The sequence below is a fragment of the Pollachius pollachius genome (assembly GCF_949987615.1).
Source record: "Pollachius pollachius genome assembly, chromosome: 1".
In the NCBI taxonomy this organism is placed as follows: Eukaryota; Metazoa; Chordata; class Actinopteri; order Gadiformes; family Gadidae; genus Pollachius; species Pollachius pollachius.
The window spans coordinates 51,793,442-51,813,873 of record NC_136934.1 but is presented as its reverse complement, the minus strand read 5'-3'; the positions used below and the strand labels follow the sequence as shown (position 1 = coordinate 51,813,873).

General features: G+C 45.6%; 1 protein-coding gene and 1 long non-coding RNA gene across 2 annotated transcripts; both read left to right on the top strand.

The window, feature by feature from the left end:
* Positions 1-1,711: 1,711 nt before the first annotated feature.
* LOC307084874 lies at positions 1,712-3,528 on the top strand. Its single transcript, XR_013812331.1, has 5 exons — positions 1,712-1,761; positions 2,188-2,261; positions 2,617-2,637; positions 2,746-2,871; positions 3,198-3,528. It is a non-coding gene; the product is annotated as an uncharacterized lncRNA (long non-coding RNA).
* A 6,931-nt stretch (positions 3,529-10,459) lies between these two features.
* On the top strand, positions 10,460-20,226 carry LOC307074321 (casein kinase II subunit alpha-like). The gene is made up of 15 exons (XM_079734404.1): positions 10,460-10,542; positions 11,981-12,071; positions 12,262-12,327; positions 12,441-12,568; positions 12,658-12,769; positions 12,888-12,989; positions 13,073-13,123; positions 13,247-13,306; positions 13,417-13,500; positions 13,605-13,715; positions 14,945-15,046; positions 16,737-16,837; positions 17,311-17,459; positions 18,263-18,352; positions 19,398-20,226. Exons 4-15 carry the CDS (start codon positions 12,468-12,470, stop codon positions 19,511-19,513), a joined length of 1,179 nt encoding a protein of 392 aa, XP_079590530.1. The 5' UTR covers positions 10,460-10,542; positions 11,981-12,071; positions 12,262-12,327; positions 12,441-12,467; the 3' UTR covers positions 19,514-20,226.
* Positions 20,227-20,432: the final 206 nt, after the last annotated feature.

The following is a 20,432-nucleotide window of genomic DNA, read 5'->3' as shown; positions in this document are numbered from 1 at the left end:
TTGCTTATTTTTTACAGTACTGTATATACTGTACTTTACTGTATATACCATAGAAAGTACTGAAACATCTCAATGTAGGCAATCACAGTATGTCACAAAACTACCACTTTTGTTCAAAAAGGAGCATTAGCCACCCTGCAATACAGTACATGTGATATGGTACAGTACTGCAAATACTCTAGATACAGTCTGAGTAGAGTAGAAAGTAGAGAGTTGAAGACATCCCTGTTTTCCAGTCGGAATGTCCTTACTATGGATGAAACTGAAACGGCTTAGATTAGGGTGGACTCTCTGCCCATCTTCCCTCATAGTCAGACCATGCTTTATGACTCGGTCCACCAAAGTTGCTCTTATGTCATCGGAAATAATGTTCCGTGCACGGCCTTTTCCACCACGTCCTCCTCTATGTCTCTGTCCTCCTCTTCCTCCTCTACCTCTGCCTCTTGCTCTTCCTGCATCCATGATTGCAAAGTTCTCAAAATGGCTGAACTAAGGCTGATTGGTGTTCAGTTTTGGAAGAAAGTGTTTTCAGGTGTGTATGTAAGTATTTCCAATCAACCAATGTGTTTAGGATTTTGAATAGATGTGTTTTCCCAATGGTACGATGAGATGTCATTTTTGAATTAAGTGTCTTATGTATGAAATAGTGTGTAGTGTGCAGGAGCAAGTGTGTTGCACAATTGCAACTAAAGTGCAAAGCAGCGCTTTTGTTTAAGGAATGGTTACATGTGTTTAAGGTATAGAAACAAAAACTTCAAGTTGTGTTACTTTGGTCTAAGCATGTGTCTATAGTGTTCAAGCAATTGAAAAAAACTGTATGTACAGTACATGTATTTTTGGTTAATTTTTGTTATATTTTAGCTTAAACTGAATTTACTGAACTGTAAAGTATTGTACTGCAATGTACAGTATTGAGTATTAGAGTTTTTGGTTGTTGTGAAAACGTGCCCTCTGTGGAACTGAATAAAAACAGTGAATATGGAAGACTGCAGTGTTTTATATAAAGTAGACTAGTGTGTTGCTGCTGATCTGAAAGTTTATTCATATGATACAAGTGTGTATCATTTTGTCATCAGAGTGACATTTTGACAAAGGATTGTTAGGTTTTGAAAGCCGAGTGTCAACTTGACATAGATGTGAATGATATATTTCCCAGTGTTGTGTCTTATTTGCTTGTGTGTTGAGTTTTGACACAGTGAGCCAAGTTTTGCAAAATGTGTTCAAGCAATTTAAAAAAAACTGTATTTTTGTTTTATTTTTGCTTAAACTGAATTTATTGCACTGTAAAGTATCGTACTGCAATATACAGTATTGAGTATTTGATTTTTTGGTTGTTGTGAAAACGTGCCTTCTCTGGAAGTGAATAAAAACAGTGAACATGAAAGATTGCAGTGCTTTATATAAAGTAGACGAGTGTGTGGCTGCTGATCTGAAAGCGTATTAATATGATACAAGTGTGTATCATTTTGTCATCAGTGACATTGTGACATAGGATTGTTAGGTTTCGATAGAAGAGTTTCAATTTGAAATAGATGTGAATGATATATATTTGTCAGTGTTGTGTCTTATTTGCTTGTGTGTGAGTTTTGACACAATGAGCCAAGTTTTGCAAAACGTGTTCAAGCAACGGGCAAAAACCGTTATGCAGCTTTGAAACCTATTTGGCGGAAGAGGAAACTTAGAATGACATTTCTGATGTCATTCTAAACGATGAAGTGTGTTTCCTTTTCAACACACTCAGAGTTCAGAAGACGTGGCAAGGTAGGCTCTGTTTCTGTTTTTCCTCACCAAGTATGATAATATTTAGTTTAGTCATTCTGGTTTTCAACCACGAGTTGCCTTTTCTTTATAGCTTTCACTTTTGTTAAAAAATATGAGTTGGTTTTATTTAGTTTGATCTTTTGTTTGTATTTTAGATAATGTGATTATATTGTGTATTTAGTATTTAGTTAAGATTAGTATTTTGTTCTGGTAAACTTTTCACTTAAATAATTATTTTATAACTTTCGCGGCTGGGTGTATGAGTCATTATTCATTTGTATGTTTAAACTTTACTTCAAGTATCAGACAGACAGACAGACAGACAGACAGACAGACAGACAGACAGAGAGAGAGAGAGAGAGATAGATAGATAGATAGATAGATAGATAGATGGATGTAATCATTGCTTTGTTTCTATTTTCCCAGAACAAAAGTGATGACATGTAAAATGGCAGCAACAAATATTTCTTATGCGTTTGTTCTGTTCCTTCAACTCTTCAGTAAGTTGCTTTGACACACTTCACACTTTTCTAGATTTTCTCTACTCTCTTTACTTTCTCTCTCAACCATCCCCCTCTTTTTCTCAAATTAAAATTTAAAAAAGCATTTTTTGCATGGGAAACAAATGTTGATAGTGTATAAGTGCATTTATTGTGATCCCTATGTCTCTCAACCTCCCACACACGCACACACATGCACACGCACACACACACACCCACACGCACCGCACACCGCACACTGCTCAGTTGTGCAAAACACCATTGCAGTAAAAAACGAAACTTAACTGCAGCTGTAGCAGAAGAGGTTTTGTTCTCCAAGGCCAGACCTCATAATGCCCTCTCTTTCTCTCCTCAGAACTTGCAGTGGCGAAATCAGGTATTTATGGCTGCTATTGACTTAGATCTGCCAAACAATGAACTGCACGAAGAAGGGTATGGGCTGATTGTCCGCGTGTGTGTGCGTGTGTGTGTGTGTGTGGGCCAGGGTCCTGCTATAACATCAGTGTTTGGAACATCGGAGCGTTCGTGGGTGCAGACGTGATGCTGACTCTCTGCCTTGTCATCGCCACGTTTATGTACGCCATTCGTCGCCAGAAGAGGATAGCGACGGGTACGGTTTGGTTTTATAAAATAAGGTCTTATATTGGGCTTGGTTTTATAATGACAGTACTTCAATGCTTTTTTTGCGATTATAGATTTTTTTGTGTGATTGGTTGTGGTTTAGGATTTAGGCCAACTGAAAAAATGTCCTAAACCCAAATGCACTTTGTCCCCAATTTGTGTTGGATTTAGATTTCAATCAATTATTTAAAACCCACTGCAACTAAGGAGTTTTCTAAATATGAGGCTATAATGTATCGGTGGAGGCCAAATGTTTTACTCTTTTGGCATTCAACTTTTGAATAACCTTTCTTTCATGTTTTCTTTTCTTCACAGACCAGAAGGTGTACATGAATGTCAGGTCACAGTTGAGATATAAGTGAGCGGTTTCAGATGTTATCCTGAAAGGTTGTTTCCAACAGATCCAGAAATCTATCAAATCTGTTCATTTAAATATTAAAGCTTAGGTAAATATTTGTATGTACGTTTTAAAAAAGTTTGTCTTGGAAGTTTGTTTGCCGATTGTTAAATGAGCAAAAAAGGTCAATACATTAAATAAATATATGGATGACTTTATGTCTATTTTCAAGTCTCAAAGTCAAACTTTGAATACAGACCTTCAATTTGTTTCATCTCCTTGACTGAATAAAACAACCCTGAATTTGTACACACTCTCCCATTCTTCGCCACTCTTGTTGAGACTTAGCTGGCAATCAATTTAAATGTAATTTGTTATTTTATTACATTTGTGGCTGTATTGGCTTTCTGGATGTTTTATTCTGCACTTTGAGCTAATGAGAATGCTTAGGTTAAATTTAATTTCGTGAATGAGAATGCATCTTCCTATGTTAGTTTTGATTTAGCTTTGTGTTTGTCTACGAAGTCAATCATAGATATACAGAAATAGAGCAGTAGACATTACAACAAACATATCTGAAGAAGTAGAGCAGTAGACACATCACAACAAAAATAGATCTGGAGAAGTAGAGCAGTAGACATTACAAAAAACATAGATCTGGAGAAGTAGAGCAGTAGACATCACAGAAAACAGATCTATAGAAGTAGAGCAGTAGACATCACAACAAACATAGATCTGGAGAAGTAGAGCAGTAGACATCACAAAAACATAGATCTAGAGAAGTAGAGCAGTAGACATCACAGAAAACAGATCTGTAGAAGTAGAGTAGCAGACATTACAACAAACATAGATCTAGAGAAGTAGAGTAGTGGACATCACAACAAACATAGATCTGGAGAAGTAGAGTAGTAGACACTACAAAAAACATAGATGTATAGAAGTAGAGCAGTAGACATCACAACAAAAAAAGATCTGAAGAAGTAAAGAAGTAGAAGCCACAACAAACAGATCAGTAGAAGTAGAGCAGTGGACATCACAACAGACATCCGAAGAAGTAGAGTTGTAGACGTCACAACAAACCTAGATCTGCAGCCATGGGTAAACCAGATCTCCTCTCCTCCACGAGGCTGGTGTAGCTGTGTAACTGTCTCACAGCTAACTAGCTGCAGCCAACCAGACAGACACTGAAAGGTCTGTCACAGATTCTTCTCTTCCCATGTTAACACAGAAATATAAGAAGTTGGATGTCAGGATCTCCCTGGATGGATTTTAAACATGGATGAGTTTGACATTTCTGTTTGTGGGCGTCCGTGGCCTACTAGTTAAGGAGTTGGATCAGTAACCGGAGGACGGCCGGTCCGAATCCCGACAGGTCGGGGGAGTAGTAGTCTCTCTCCTATTTCATCATTCTAGGATGACGTGGCCTTGGGCGAGGCACCTGAAACCTCCCTGGGTGCTGCACTGTTATGAAGGTATCATTGTAGCAAAAGTCTTTAGCACCTGTAACTGCAGATTTTGCATGTGTACTCTAAAGCCACAAATGTGTAACAGTACATTTGAAGTCGTAAATATTTTTTCAACCATTCTAAACACTAAATAGGGTCTACTAGTTCACAAGTGTGTGTGCGTTCACACCAAAAGCTGTAAAGCGTTTTGAGCGATAAACGCCCATTCACCTTCTATTAGACATGAGCGATAAAGCGTTAGGAGCGATAAAACGCTTGAGCTATGGTGGATTTAAAGCTGTAAAGCTGTAAATGAGAGTTGAAAACAGCTCAACTCTATGCAAATGAGCTAGTAGCGTTTCGGCTGTAAATGACCGCCAGCCAATCGGAATGTAGATGTCTCTCGCCGGCGTGTCCCAGTAAACATACGCGAGAACTTTAGTTCTTAGTTCCTACCACACATTTGATCCTTCATCATGGTGCGTGAGAGAATAATTGCGGCTATTGCAGGGCATCGTATTTGTCCACGATTGCATAGCCAACGTGGTCTTATTATTGCCCGATCATTAACTAAAAAACACATAGAAAGAATAAAGCATCCAGCATATGATTTCAAAAATGTATTAGGGCATGCGCAATCCGCATTACGCTAAAGGGATGTTCGCACAGTGGAATGCTGATGGAAACCAGCGGACGAGTGGTGGGTGGAGATGTGCGCGCTTTTCAAAAGCAGGGAGATACCGCACAAAGAAATATTTCCAATTTGTCTGTTTGCCGTGTGTCTGCCTGGCACAAATGCTCCCGTTGAGCGTAACTTTTCCATAATAAACAACACACACACACACACACACACACACACACACACACACACACACACACACACACACACACACGCACACACACACACACACACACACACACACACACACACACACACACACACACACACACACACACACACACAAACGATAGCGATCAACTAAACCATAATCTAGCATATAAACAATCGCTCCATTAATTAGTTATTCAGTGTTTCATGTATTTATGCTTATTATTCTTTTTCTATTGACCAAATGTATGCATATCTTGTGTTTTTGTGGCTTGGCATCAGCACTACGAGCGTGCAGGCAAAAAGCGCGGCTCCTTTAAATGGAAAAGCAAAATCGCAAGAGCATATGAGCTGTAAATATTTTTGACAGCGTTGCGTTTTCGGCGACTTTGCATATTTTACAGCTTTTGGTGTGAACGTACAGTGCACAAATCCTATCCTGTGCATCACAACTTCAAAGAGTCATGCAATTTACACCTTTGTTACAATCATTGCAGCGCAGTTGGTGCAAAACACATTCACACGACCGTGTTTCATAATCTGAGAACATGCCCAAAATGTGTGCATTCGTAAATCCAAATGTGAACTAATGCATCAGAAGTTGCACATCTGTGAAAAAAATCCTCACAAATAAAATGATATAGAACGCTATGTTGATTCAGCATTTTAATGAGCGAGCACAAATCCATCTTTACAACTGCTCGAATCTGCTCCTGAAAGTCTCAGCTGTTTATTTTTTGCAGGCAGTTTTGCAACACGTCTAGGTGGTACCGGTGGTATGTGTAGCAAAAGGGATTTGTATCCGTATGAGGCAGAGCGTCCGTGGGCGGGACAAAATTGCAGCAGTAACCAATGAAAGTCGCCGACAGGGGGTGCATTTTTCAAACTACACTGGGACCATCCAAGCAGACCATTAAAATACATTGAAGGACACTTGCGGCATGTTAATGTAATGATTTGGGGGGAATTCAGTTGAACTAAGTAATTTAATTTGACATAATGTAAGATACCCAACTCCGTCGTGTAGGATGCCCTCTTGTCTACTTTCAAGACTCCAGAAAGTAAGAGTTTGCTTGGACGGTCCCAGTGTAGTTTGAAAAATGCACCCCCTGCTGGCGACTTTCATTGGTTAATGCTGCAATTCTGTCCCGCCCACGGACGATCTGCTTCATACGGATACGAATAACTTTTGCCACACTTGTACCACAGACGTTTTGCAAAAGTATCCGCAAGAGAAACAACAGCTGGGAATCGTAGCAGCAGATTCGAGCAGTTGTATCAATGGACTTGTGCTCGCTCATTAAAATGCTCATTGAACATAGCGATCTATATAATTTCATTTGTGAGGAAATATTTCACAGATGTGCAACTTCTGATGCATTAGTTCACATTTGGGTTTACCAACGCACAACTTTTGTGCATGTTCTCAGATTATGAAACACGGGTGTGTGAATGTGTTTTGCACATATTTCTGGAGCTATCTGAATACATTTTTAGAAAATAATATATATCTTAAGGATAAGATTGAAGGAAAAATATACCTGTGTAAAAAATTCCTTCGGCTATATATATCATATTTTAGATAAATGTTATATATCGATGTAAGACCCATGTTAGCGTGATATTATCACACTCCTTGTTTCTCACCAAGTATCAAGGGCTCCTAGTACAAATACTAGGCCCCTCCTATACTAGGCCCCTCCAAGTATGAGCATGATATATAAACTAGGATCCTCCTAGTATGAGCTTGACATATAAACTAGGCCCCTCCTAGTATGAGCTTGATATATAAACTAGGCCCCTCCTAGTATGAGCTTGACATATAAACTACGCCCCTCCTAGTATGAGCTTGATATATAAACTAGGCCCCTCCTAGTATGAGCTTGATATATAAACTAGGATCCTCCTAGTGTCCATGTACTGTCTCTGGATTCCAACTTGACTCTTCAGACCCACACAAAGGGGCTCCTAGAGAAATCTCCTGGGACGACGAGGGATCTAAAAACATTCCAAAGTCTCCTAATTACACCCTTAAAAACATGTCTAAAACTCTTTGTGACGCTAACTCCTTGATCGGTGAGTAGTTTTACACACACAAGGACTTCTATTAGTACTAATAGGCCTACTGCAACTATTGTTTGAAATGGGATGGCTTGCTTCTGTTCCAGGGGCTGCATGTAAAGAAAAGCCCTCTGCTAAAGTCCTGCACTGGTTGTGGTGTGTATTCACAGACTGTAGCTCCTGCTCCCAGATAGACATGGGCTCCGTGACATGGATCCTCTCCTGTGATATCGCCCTGACTCTCCTCGGCTGTTTCTCCCTGCTCTGTTTGGTCCTCTACCAGAGGAAAAGAAGCAACCGTGATTCCAATAATGGTAAAGGAAGAGGACATGTGACCGCAGTGGAGCGAGGTGGAGGTGTAGCTCTTAACCATCGTAACTTCTCCCTTTGTCTCGTTGAACTTCACCACAGGTAGACCGAAGCAAGAACCTTCATTGGCAAAGAGAAAGATGGCAGAGATCCCTGAGTCTCCTTACCAGGTGAACAACAGAAGCACATGTTATGTTATCATTATGCATTCATTCACTACAAATGATTTGATATATTTAGTCAGATAGTAATAAGTAATAAAAATCCTATTTTTCTGTTGCTCATTTGTTCAGGAATTGCACGGAGTACAAGCCGATGTGTACAGCAATCTGGAAGAATTAAGAAAATAAAACAAATTCCAGAATAATCTCACTTAAATGACAGATTTACACTTTATACTGCTTTCTGATTTGTCATCCATTGTATGCATTGTGTTTTGTTTTTATATTCCTTCCTGGTGTTGTATCAAATAGCATTGTTTTTTGTAATTTCTTTTTATTTCATAATTCATGAGGCTAATGAATTTTCTCTACCCGAGAAGAACAGAAAATACATTTTAAACCTTTTTTTCTTTCTTTGTCCTTTTGAGACATATCTGCAGTAAAACATGAACAGATGGATTTCAGATTTTGAACCATCAAACCCTATAAAACCCGACCAGTAAATCACATTATTACCAATTCAAATGTCCTGTTACAATAACTTCTGAAAAAAGCCTTTCTACGTTTTTGTAGTCATGCTATACACTCAGACAATAAAATCGTTTTTTTAGTAAGCAAAGCGATTTCTTAATTTGTTGAAATTGTGTCTGATGACTTTGAGGCTCATAATAACCTCAACTGAGACAAACTATTTTGGATTTAGTTTCCTATGAGTCAACAGCTGGAAGTCCCTTAAGCAACTTCAAAATAGCAGCGTGATCACACTGCACCAAACACACTCCCTCAACACAAGTGAGTTATAATCACTTCGTATCAAATGTAATTATTCAACAGTAAGTCACAATATTCAAGTTTCAATTGATTGGCCGCAGAGGGAGGTTCAAAGCGCTCTGTGAGGTCGTGGGGTTCAGCCCAGCAGCAGCAGTACGGGGACAAAGGGGGGAAAACCACAGGCTGCACTGAATCATCATGACCATACACTGACTAGTCCCTATCTAGCGCTAGCTCACTAGCCTGGAAGCACCTTTAGCTGGTGTTGTGTTAGGCAGGCCCTCCACCTGAGACACACCTCCACCCTACAGACCACCTGAGCAGACCTCCACCCTACAGACCACCACCCTACAGACCACCTGAGCAGACCTACACCCTACAGACCACCACCCTACAGACCTCCACCCTACAGACCACCTCAGGCAGACCTCCACCCTACAGACCACCTCAGGAAGACCTCCACCCTACAGACCTCCACCCTACAGACCACCACCCTACAGACCTCCACCCTACAGACCACCTGAGCAGACCTCCACCCTACAGACCACCACCCTACAGACCACCTGAGCAGACCACCACCCTACAGACCTCCACCCTACAGACCACCACCATACAGACCACCTGAGCAGACCACCACCCTACAGACCTCCACCCTACAGACCACCTGAGGAGACCTCCACCCTACAGACCTCCACCCTACAGACCACCTGAGCAGACCTCCACCCTACAGACCACCACCCTACAGACCACCTGAGCAGACCTCCACCCTTCAGACCACCACCCTACAGACCACCTGAGCAGACCTCCACCCTTCAGACCACCACCCTACAGACCTCCATTCTACAGACCCCCACCCTACAGACCACCTGAACAGACCTCCACCCTACAGACCACCTGAGCAGACCTCCACCCTACAGACCACCTGAGCAGACCTGCTTTGTTTTAAACCATGCGTTCTTTTTTGTTCTTAATAATAAGTTTTTGACAAATAAACAGCTCAACAGCAGTAGGCCTACATTAGACCCAACCTCAAGCAGGTTTATTTTGAGAGCTATAGGTCATGGTTACCAGCTTCCTGTTGGAGATGCGGTCGGTTGACATCATGACAGCTCTGTGTGTGTGTGTGCTATAGGTTAAAGAAACACTACATTGTTCTGTCTGGGGAGCAGATAGTGGTTTAATTAAGGCCTCTTCCCTGGATCCTAGCGGAAACCAAAGTGCTATCCCAAAGTAAACAGTGAAACACAATATAACTAAACAAATGATGATTTTGACTTATGAACAATGAAGATGTATCCGAAAGGGCAGCTCATAGTTAAGTTTGTATAAAGCCACCACTGTTATTCTGTTGTATCACTTTTCCCTTCTAGAATCTGACTTTAAGGCATGTTTAGGCATGTTGCAGCAGTGTCTGAGCTGACTTCTGTGAAGGATATAAACTGGTGCATTGACGTGCATATGCAATAATTGAAACCATGAAGAGGTCAAAAGCGGAATCTTGAACTGTCTCGGTGCACTCCCACCACCTCCCCTTGTTTTCTCGAGATGGTGATGACATCTAGATGTTCTAAAAAGAAACCGGCCTGCAGATGGAGAAGTCCTCCCTGCGATAGACCTGTTGGTGGCAGCAGGGGGCCGCCGTCCGCACATGAAGAAGAGCGGCACAGCGCCCTCCTCAGGAAGTGTTCTTTGCACTAAGCTCTTGATCCTAAGCATCGCCATATTGACATCCCCACAACGTTGAGAGGTAAAACACATCTCCTTATTCGACCGATGATCTCCGTGTATGTGATCCACCGTGGATGTGTGTGCCTGGCCGTGGTTTAGCGGCGGGGTGGGACTGCGTCGGGCTCTGCGGCGCGGCGCTCTGCGGCGGCGGAGCTCCAGTATTTATAGGAGCTGAAGGCGTTGTCAGCGAGCTAACCAGCTAGTCACTCTTAGCCTGCTAGCTTAGCGGTTTTTCTGCATTGTGTCATAAATTCTTCAAAGTAAAAAGCTCCCACGACGTGTGGCTCTCCAGACGACGCTATTCTAAGACATTGCTCCGTCTTCCTATCCGCCACACTTCCTCGATGTGTCAACAATTAAGCCCATAATCTCCTGTCGCTTTCAACCGGCTTTTGCCCAGCTAGCGCGCTAGGCTAGCGCATTAGCTCCCAGCTACTAGCTCTCGTTAGCGCCCAGCTACTAGCGCTCGTTAGCGCCCGGCCAGCTGTCCAGCCCGCTGGGTACCTCTGTTAGGGAGGCCTCTGTAGGGCTAGAGAACACGGTTAGGGTGGAGGGTGGGAGTAGGGTAAGGGTAGGAGGTAGATATTAGGGCTGAGGTAGGAGCTAGAATAAGGTAAGGGTAGGACAGAGGGTGAGGGTAGAAGTTAGAGAGTAGGTTTAGTTTAGGAGGGAGAGATTAGGGTAGGTCTTACAGAGTAGGGTTAGGGTAGGTGTTAGAGAGTAGGGCAAGGGTAGGGCTATGCTTGGGGGGGGGGGGGGGGGGGGGGTAGAGAGTAGTATAAGGGTAAGAGGTAGAGTAGGTTAAGTTTAGGAGAGAGAGAGTATGGTTAAGGTAGAGTTAGGATAGAGATTAGGGTAGGAGGTAGAGGGTTAAAGTAAGGGAGAGTAGAGTTAGGGTAGAGAGTAGGTTTAGTTTAGGAGGGAGAGTGGTCTTGGGTAGGAGGTAGTGAATAGGGTTAAAGTAGGAGGTAGAGTTAGGATAGGAGGTAGGGAGTAGTGTTGGGAAAGAGGGTAGGGCTAGGGTAGGAGGTAGGGAGAAGGGTCAGTTTAGGAGGGAGAAAGCAGGGTGAAGGTAGGCATTTGAGACTAGGGTTAGGGTAGGAAGAGTAATGGTAGGATATGATGTAGGGTTAGGGTTGGATGGAGAGGGTAGGGTAGGATATGAGGTAGGGGTTAGATATGAGGTAGGGAGGAGGGTTAGGGTAGCAGGTAGGGGTTAGGGGCGCAGAGGAAGCCTTCTCTGTTGAGTCTCTTAGTGAGGCCTTGGGCAGCATAGGCAGTTATTTATACAGTTATAAACGGATAAATCATCTAGTTTATTAAAGTGATGAATGTGTTTGCCTTAGTGTCGATAACCTTCTCATTAAGGCTAGGTTGTCTCATAGATACAATACGGTGGTGGACGTTAACGACCTGGTATGCTTAATTGACCTGGACCCCCTGTGTTTCTGTTCCAGGAGACAGAGCTTTGTGGTGGACCCCAGTGATGACTGTATTGACTCCTGTACCCCCTGATTAGACTGCTTGGATGAACCTTTTAACTCTCAGGTCGGGCCTTTTTCAATACGATACTAAAATGAATTACACACCTGCTTGTCTTAAGGATTCATTTATCAATTCCTTGCATCATTACACTATTTGAAACTGGCTACCTACATTCATTTGTTTTAGATATGAGGTGTACTGTTAACACTAACATTCAGACCCTAACACCTTTTATATCGATACGTCCATTTAGATTTCTCACGATTAAAGAATCGCAGCCCCTGTTGACCCTTCCCTCATCCTGGAGTCCCACTCCAAGGTACGGACCACCTCGTATCTCCTTCCAAACGCCCCCCTCACGGCTCTCTGAGGGCTGGGAATGTAGTGTAGGCATGTGTCTGGACTGACCTGGTTGATGTCTTGTGTTCCTAGGAGCTTTAGTGAAGATCCTAATAGAATATGTCTGGGCCTGTTCCAAGCCGCTCCCGAGTTTACCCGGACGTAAACACACAGAGACCCCGGGAATACTGGGATTATGAGTCCCACGTGGTGGAATGGGGGTAAGGTGGCTCTCCTGGTGGCGTTGGTGGTTCTCTATTGGTCCGTCGTGCTGGTTTAACAACAAGTCCTGAACTCTTCGTCTTTCCAGGAATCAGGACGACTACCAGCTGGTCAGAAAACTGGGCCGAGGGAAATATAGTGAAGTGTTTGAGGCCATTAACATCACGAACAACGAGAAAGTAGTGGTGAAGATTCTAAAGGTAGGGAGACGGACGGATGGACATCTCACTGTTTGGCCATCCTCATAAACAAGGTTATCGTTCAGCATTTTCTAATATTGAAGTTAAAATACTGTGTCTCACACCCGTGTCTCCCTAGCCGGTTAAGAAAAAGAAAATCAAGAGAGAAATCAAGATCCTGGAGAACTTAAGGGGTGGTCCCAACATCATCTCACTGTTAGATATCATTAAGGATCCCGTGGTAAGGACCTTTACACCGACACATGGGGAAGTTATCAGGTCATAATGTACGAGTATTTCATCTGTATGTCTTTTCCTTCCTAGTCCAGAACTCCTGCTTTGGTTTTTGAACATGTCAACAACACAGACTTTAAGGTATGAATGAAAGCAGTCTTTGTATATCGGTAAACTTATGTCAAATTAGCATTTTTAAAAGGAAAATGATTGTTGAATTATTTAACAATTAAAACTTGCATCGTGTGGCGGTTTATTTTCCAGCAATTGTATCAAACCCTTTCCGACTTTGACATACGGTTCTACATGTACGAAATCCTGAAGGTAAGCAACTATACTTGGTTGTGGTGCTAGGATCCCCTCTGGATGAGGTTCCAAACCATTGTAAAGAGTTGTGACGCCGTTCCATCATGCCGCTGTTCTCTGACCCCAAGGCCCTGGATTACTGCCACAGTATGGGCATCATGCACAGAGATGTGAAGCCACACAATGTTATGATCGACCACGAACACAGAAAGGTAGGCCTGGGCTCCTTCTTGCCCGTCTTTTGTCCGTCTTTTCACCTGTGATTTAAAACGGGCAGGTTGACTCTGTGACTTAACGCACTAATCCGACCTCCCAGCTGCGCCTTATCGACTGGGGCCTGGCTGAGTTCTACCACCCCAACCAGGAGTACAACGTCAGGGTGGCTTCCCGGTACTTCAAAGGACCCGAGCTGCTCGTAGACTACCAGGTGAGGCTCCAGGCTGACCGCACGCCCAATCACAAACCCTAGGCCTACGTGGAGAGGATGGGGGGGAAATATGACTGGCCTATTCAAACATGTGGCTGGAAGTGATCGACCGCACTTCACTGGAAAATTCCACAACATGCATCACACAGAGACATGTGTGTTTAGGGCGACGTCAGGGCTGCACCCGGAAGACTTCTGCAGCCCGTCCAGTCAGACTGGTTTTTATTGGTTCTCTAATTGGCAGCCGGAACCAATCGGTGTTGGGCCTACAACACCGATTGGTGGATAGTGTGTTAATGAATCCTAACACACATGTGGATAGTGTGTTAATGGAGCCCAACATGTGGATATTGTGTTAATGAAGCCCAACATGTGGATAGTGTGTTAATGAAGCCTAACATGTGGCTAATGTGGTTATGAAGCCTAACATGTGGATAGTGTGTTTGTGAAGCCCAACATGTGGATAGTGTGTTTATGAAGCACAACATGTGGATAGTGTGTTAATGAAGCCCAACATGTGGATAGTGTGTTAATGAAGCCCAACATGTGGATAGTGTGTTAATGAAGCCCAACATGTGGATAGTGTGTTAATGAAGCCCAACATGTGGATAGTGTGTTAATGAAGCCCAACATGTGGATAGTGTGTTAATGAAGCCCAACATGTGGATAGTGTGTTAATGAAGCCCAACATGTGGATAGTGTGTTAATGAAGCCCAACATGTGGATAGTGTGTTAATGAAGCCCAACATGTGGATAGTGTGTTAATGAAGCCCAACATGTGGATAGTGTGTTAATGAAGCCTAACATGTGGATAGTGTGTTAATGAAGCCTAACATGTGGATAGTGTGTTTATGAAGCCTGGTTGGCAGGTCGCTCGTGTTTTGTCTCGATCTAGTCATGAAGAGTCACATCACTCCTATTTTAAGAGGGGCACTCGCCCTGCTAGGATGACACAGGGTTGCAGTGGGTGCTGGCTGATACTCAATCAGGGCCAAAACAAGCCTGCAGAGTCACAGAGGCATGCTTTGGCCATTAGGTCTCGTGCCTTGGGAAACCATCTTGGTTTCTATTAAGGGGCAGCCAAGAAAAGATTGTTGACCAGATGGTAACAGGGGGAAATCCCATCCCAGCGTACAACTGACTGCTCACTATTAAAAACCTTTTTTAGATTCCAGCACTGTCAAATGAAAGGTAATTAATTGGTCCTAATCGTGGGTTCTGATTTGCAGATGTACGACTACAGCCTGGACATGTGGAGTTTGGGCTGCATGCTGGCCAGTATGATCTTCAGGAAGGAACCCTTCTTCCACGGGCATGACAACTACGACCAGGTAACGCCGACAAGAACTCCAGGCTAACGAATTCCTCAGCAAGTGTTCTGGACATGTGGGGCCTTTTTATGTGTTGAAGGGAAAGCTGCCTGACTAGATCTAGTCTTCAGGGGCTTGTGTCTTGAGGAGCAAAGGTCGTGGTTTCAGGTGATCTGTTCTGTTTGAACCACTAGAGGCAAGATACGACGGCACATCCGTTTATTCAGCATCGTTAATGAGGCAGCTAAATCTTGGACGTGTGGACGCTTCCAAAATGCATTGGCCCTGGAATCCGTCGACTCGCGCAGTGTGAACTCCCTGAGGGTCCCGCCATGTGTGTCGCTGGGTACCCCTGTCCTGATGAGCCATGTGACCCGACACCCCTCTCTGTCGCCCTACTCGGAAGGAATACGTCTCCCGGACACGTGTCTGGGAATTAATTGTAATCAAAGGACATCTGGAAAGTCGAGAACCAGGATTTGGTCACGTCCCTCAGTGCAAGTGTCCGCTGCCTAGCTTCTTTATGCAGTAACAATGGATCCCATTTAATATAGTATGTATGGAGCACCATATGTCCGTAGCACTGTCTCCATACCATGTATGTATGGAGCACCATATGTCCGTAGCACTGTCTCCATACCATGTATGTATGGAGCACCATATGTCCGTAGCACTGTCTCCATACCATGTATGTATGGAGCACCATATGTCCGTAGCACTGTCTCCATACCATGTATGTATGGAGCACTGTGCGTCAATAGTGCTGTCTCCATCACGTAAACATGTACTCCTGGAAGAGTTAGTTAGTGTTTTGGCACCAGTGTGTATCATGCACCAACAAGCAAATCTGGACAACAATGATAGTCAGCTCCATTGAAAAGCTGTTCAAAAGGAGCACATCCATTTGAAAAAAAAGATTTGAGTGTTTTGAAGAAGGGGCATTCGTCTATGCATCCACGTACGTGTGAAAAAAGAGACAAATTATTTCCTACAAAATGTGAATTGTATTTTGTTATGTTTTAATCGACTTTCTGACCAATGTGACCTCTGGATTGGTGAATGGTGAATTGTTGAACCCTGGTAAGAAGTCAGAAGGTTTCTGACACACTGCACACTGGTGCAGAAGACAGGTTGTGATTGATTTACCTCACGCTGTGCTCAGAAGTGCCACAAAGATCGGAACTGTACGACTCATGCAGCTGTGTTCCGGCATGGCATTTAGAATTACTACACTGTACTGCCAGATAAACTATTGTAACACTGACTGTCAGGAAACTCCTGGCGCTGCCTTTCACCCTGATGACTCGCGCAATCATTTTTTCACCGCGAGCATATAATAACGACTTGTATTTTTCTGATGATTTCAGTTTTGTTTATCTCTTTGTTGGAAGACTAATCAGTGTATAAATAAGACTATTATTCAAACATTGGAAAGCGGTTCATAACGCATCTGATTTAACGTTTCATTGATTTCAACGGGATATATATGCTCTTATTTATTTAGCTTGTTTTTGAATAGTGTTATGTAAACGAATACCAAAAAAAACGTCCTGGTTGTAGAACAAATCTATATAACGGATTATATCCTATTAAGCAGTACCATCCACACTATGTTGGCTCCAATAATGCGAAGTGAGTGTGCCCTTGTTAGAACTATCACATGCTCATCTTCCTCAGCATCACATCTTCTACTCTTCCTCCTCCGGTGCAGCTCGTGAGGATCGCTAAAGTCTTGGGCACAGAGGATCTGTACGACTACATCGACAAGTACAACATAGAGCTGGACCCACGCTTCAACGACATTCTGGGAAGGTAGGCCCCCTCCGCCCTCTGTCTCAGAGCAAGTGCTACTCAAACATAGATGTGTGGTGTTACTTTCACATGTATATTTAGGGTGTTTAGCAGATGCTTTTTATCCAAAGCGACTTACAATAAATCCATTTGTCAGAAGAAAGAGAAACAACAATATACTGCCGTCGGTACAGTAAGGACGTTCACAGGACCAAGTGCCAAGCACTAACAATGTATAGGTTAACTAATTCCCCGTATACAACAGAGATAGCTAGGATAAGATGCTACACATAGATTTGTCAGAAGAAACAGAAACAACAATAGATCGCTATTGGTACAGCAAGAAGGATCATAGAACCAAGTGTCAGGACGTGCAACATACAATCAGTGTGTACACTAAGTGTCAGGACGGACAATAAGTGCGTTCATTTAGTGCCAGCGTCCTATCCCTACGGCCTGCTCTCCTGACCATCCCCCCACCCTCTGGTCTGCAGACACTCCCGTAAGCGGTGGGAGCGCTTCGTCCACAGCGAGAACCAGCACCTGGTGAGCACCGAGGCGCTGGACTTCCTGGACAAGCTGCTGCGCTACGACCACCAGGCCCGGCTGACCGCCCGCGAGGCCATGGACCACCCCTACTTCTGTACGCACCTGTCTGTCTGCCCGCTGCCCGTCTGTCTGCCCGCTTCCCGTCTGTCTGCCCGCCGCCCGTCTGTCTGCCCGCCGCCCGCCCGTCTGTCTGCCCGCCGCCCGTCTGTCTGCCCGCCGCCCGTCTGTCTGCCCGCCGCCCGTCTGTCTGCCCGCCGCCCGTCTGTCTGCCCGTCTGTCTGCCCACTGCCCGTCTGCCTGTCTGCCCACTGCCCGTCTCTCTCCCCCCACTGCCTGTCTCTCTCCCCCCACTGCCTGTCTCTCTGCCCACTGCCCGTCTCCCTCCCCACTGCCTGTCTCTCTCCCCCCACTGCCCGTCTCCCTCCCCACTGCCCGTCTCCCTCCCCACTGCCCGTCTCCCTCCCCACTGCCCGTCTCCCTCCCCACTGCCCGTCTCCCTCCCCACTGCCCGTCTCCCTCCCCACTGCCCGTCTCCCTCCCCACTGCCCGTCTAACTCCCCCCACTGCCTGTCTGTCTGCCCACTGCCCGTCTGCCTCCCCACTGCCCGTCTCCCTCCCCGCTGCCTGTCTCTCTCCCCCCACTGCCCGTCTCCCTCCCCTCTGCCCGTCTCTCTCCCCCCCACTGCCCGTCTCTCTCCCCCCCACTGCCCGTCTCCCTCCCCACTGCCCGTCTCCCTCCCCACTGCCCGTCTAACTCCCCACTGCCCGTCTAACTCCCCGCCATCTGTCTTCCTCCCTCCCCGCCACCCGTCTGTCTGCCTCCCCGCCACCCGTCTGTCTCCCCCCCCCACCCACCCTGTGGCTGTGGTCTAACCGTGCCCCCCTTCCTCTCCTCAGACCCCATCGTCAAAGACCAGGGCAGAGGGGCCACTCCAGGAGGCATGGCCGCCGGGGCCACGCCCGTCAGCTCCTCCAGTATGATGGCAGGTAAAGCTAGCTTCTGTCCGGCCGTCCCCCCACCCCCAGCCGGCACACGGGGTGGGAAGTAACGCCCTCTCTCTCTCTCCCCCCCCTCTCTCGCCCTCTCTCTCGCCCTCCCTCTCTCTCGCCCTCTCTCCCTCTTGCCCTCTCGCCCTCTCTCCCTCTTGCCCTCTCTCCCTCTCCCTCCCTCTCCGTCTCTCTCTCGCTCTCTCTCGCCCTCTCGCTCGCTCGCCCTCCCTCTCTGTCTCTCTCCCTCGCTCGCCCTCCCTGTCACTCTCTCTCGCCCTCGTTCTCGCCCTCTTTCTCGCCCTCTCTTTCGCCCTCCTTCCCTCTCTCTCGCCCTCCCTCTCTCTCGCCCTCCCTCTCTCTCGCTCTCTCTCTCTCTCTCTCACCCTCTCCCTCGCCCTCTCTTTCGCCCTCCCTCTCTCTCTCTCTGTCTCTCTCGCCCTCTCTCTCCCTCACCCTCCCTCTCTCACCCTCTCTCTCTCGCCCTCTCTGTCCGTCTGTCCGGCTGTCCGTCTGTCCGGCTGTCTGTCTGTCTGTCTGTCTGTCTGTCTGTCTGTCTGTCTGTCTGTCTGTCTGTCTGTCTGTCTGTCTGTCTCTCTCCCTTGCTCTCTCTACCTTGCTCTCTCTCCCTTGCTCTCTCTCCCTTGCTCTCTCTCCCTTGCTCTCTCTCCCTTGCTCTCTCTCCCTTGCTCTCTCTCCCTCGCTCTCTCCCTTGCTCTCTCTCCCTCGCTCTCCCTCGCCCTCTCTCTCCCTCGCCCTCTCTCTGTCTCTCTCGCCCACCCTCTCTCGCCCTCTCTCTGTCTCTCTCTCTCTCTCTTTCTCTCTCGCCCTCTCTCTGTCTCTCCCTCGCCCTCTCTCTCTTGCCCTCTCTTTCCCTCTCTCCCTCGCCCTCTCTCTCGCCCTCTCTCTGTCTCTCTCTCACCCTCCCTCTCTCGCCCTCTCTCCCAACCTCTCCCCCTCTCTCTGTCTCTCCCTCGCCCTCTCTCTCTCTCTCTGCCTCTCTGTCTCTCGCCCTCTCGCTCGCCCTCCCTCTCTCTCTCTGCAGGCATGACCTCTATGTCCGCCACGCAGCCCCTGGCCAACATGGCGGGGTCGCCCGTCATCTCCGCCCCAAACGCCCTGGCCACGCAGGTCTCCACGGCGACCGGGCCGCAGCCCTAAGCCGCCCGGCTCCGCCCCCCTGCCGTATGCCCCCTCCCCTTTTTATCATTTTGAAAATAACAAAGAGAAAAAATTCAAATGCTTTTCACGTTCAGTTTTTTTTTTTTTTTTTTTTTTTTTTTTTTTTTGACATCTGAACCTAACAAGTGTTTCGTTCCATCGTCAGGATTATTAGCATTAATTTGGGTGTTATTTCACATTGCCAGTGTCTAGAAATTCTATTACGATGTAGACATGAAGAGAATGGATAATAAAATTTATTTTGTATGTTCCAAATATAAAGTGTTGCTTGAAACTGTTTGTCGGGGGATCGTGCTGTGGTAATACACTGTGAAACCTTTACACGACGTCACTCTGGACCCCCACGGGGGGGTCCGCGGCCCCCGCCCACGCGGCGAGGGCAGGGGTCCCCACAGGCTGCGGCCGCCCGGAGCCGTTCAGATGCTAGCCTTCGTTAATTGGACTTTTGTAGATATTCTACAGTTAATGTCAGGTTGCATGCGCCCAGTGCATAGCTACACGGGGACAATAGATTGCCAAGTTTATGTTACCTTCAGCTCTGTATGTGTCCATGTTTGTTTTTTATGAAGTCTAACACATGATTTTGATTACATAGCATTTTTTGTAACTTTGTTTTATGTTGGGAGGAGTTTCGTCACTTGCAAAAAAAAAAAAAACTACAACTTCAGAAATAAACAGTTTGAACAGGTGTATACGGGCACCACATGTGATTATATGACTGTCCGTGATTATTAGGGTGTGTGAGACGTATGCCGACACATGTGATGTTAAAGGTCGGTGATTATGGGCTTGTGGTCAGATTCATGCGGACCAGTGATAACATGACTGGTCGTCAGGCGGTGTGAACAGGTTGGCTGCCTGGGCGGTGATACTGAGTTGTGATTATCATGTGTGATTC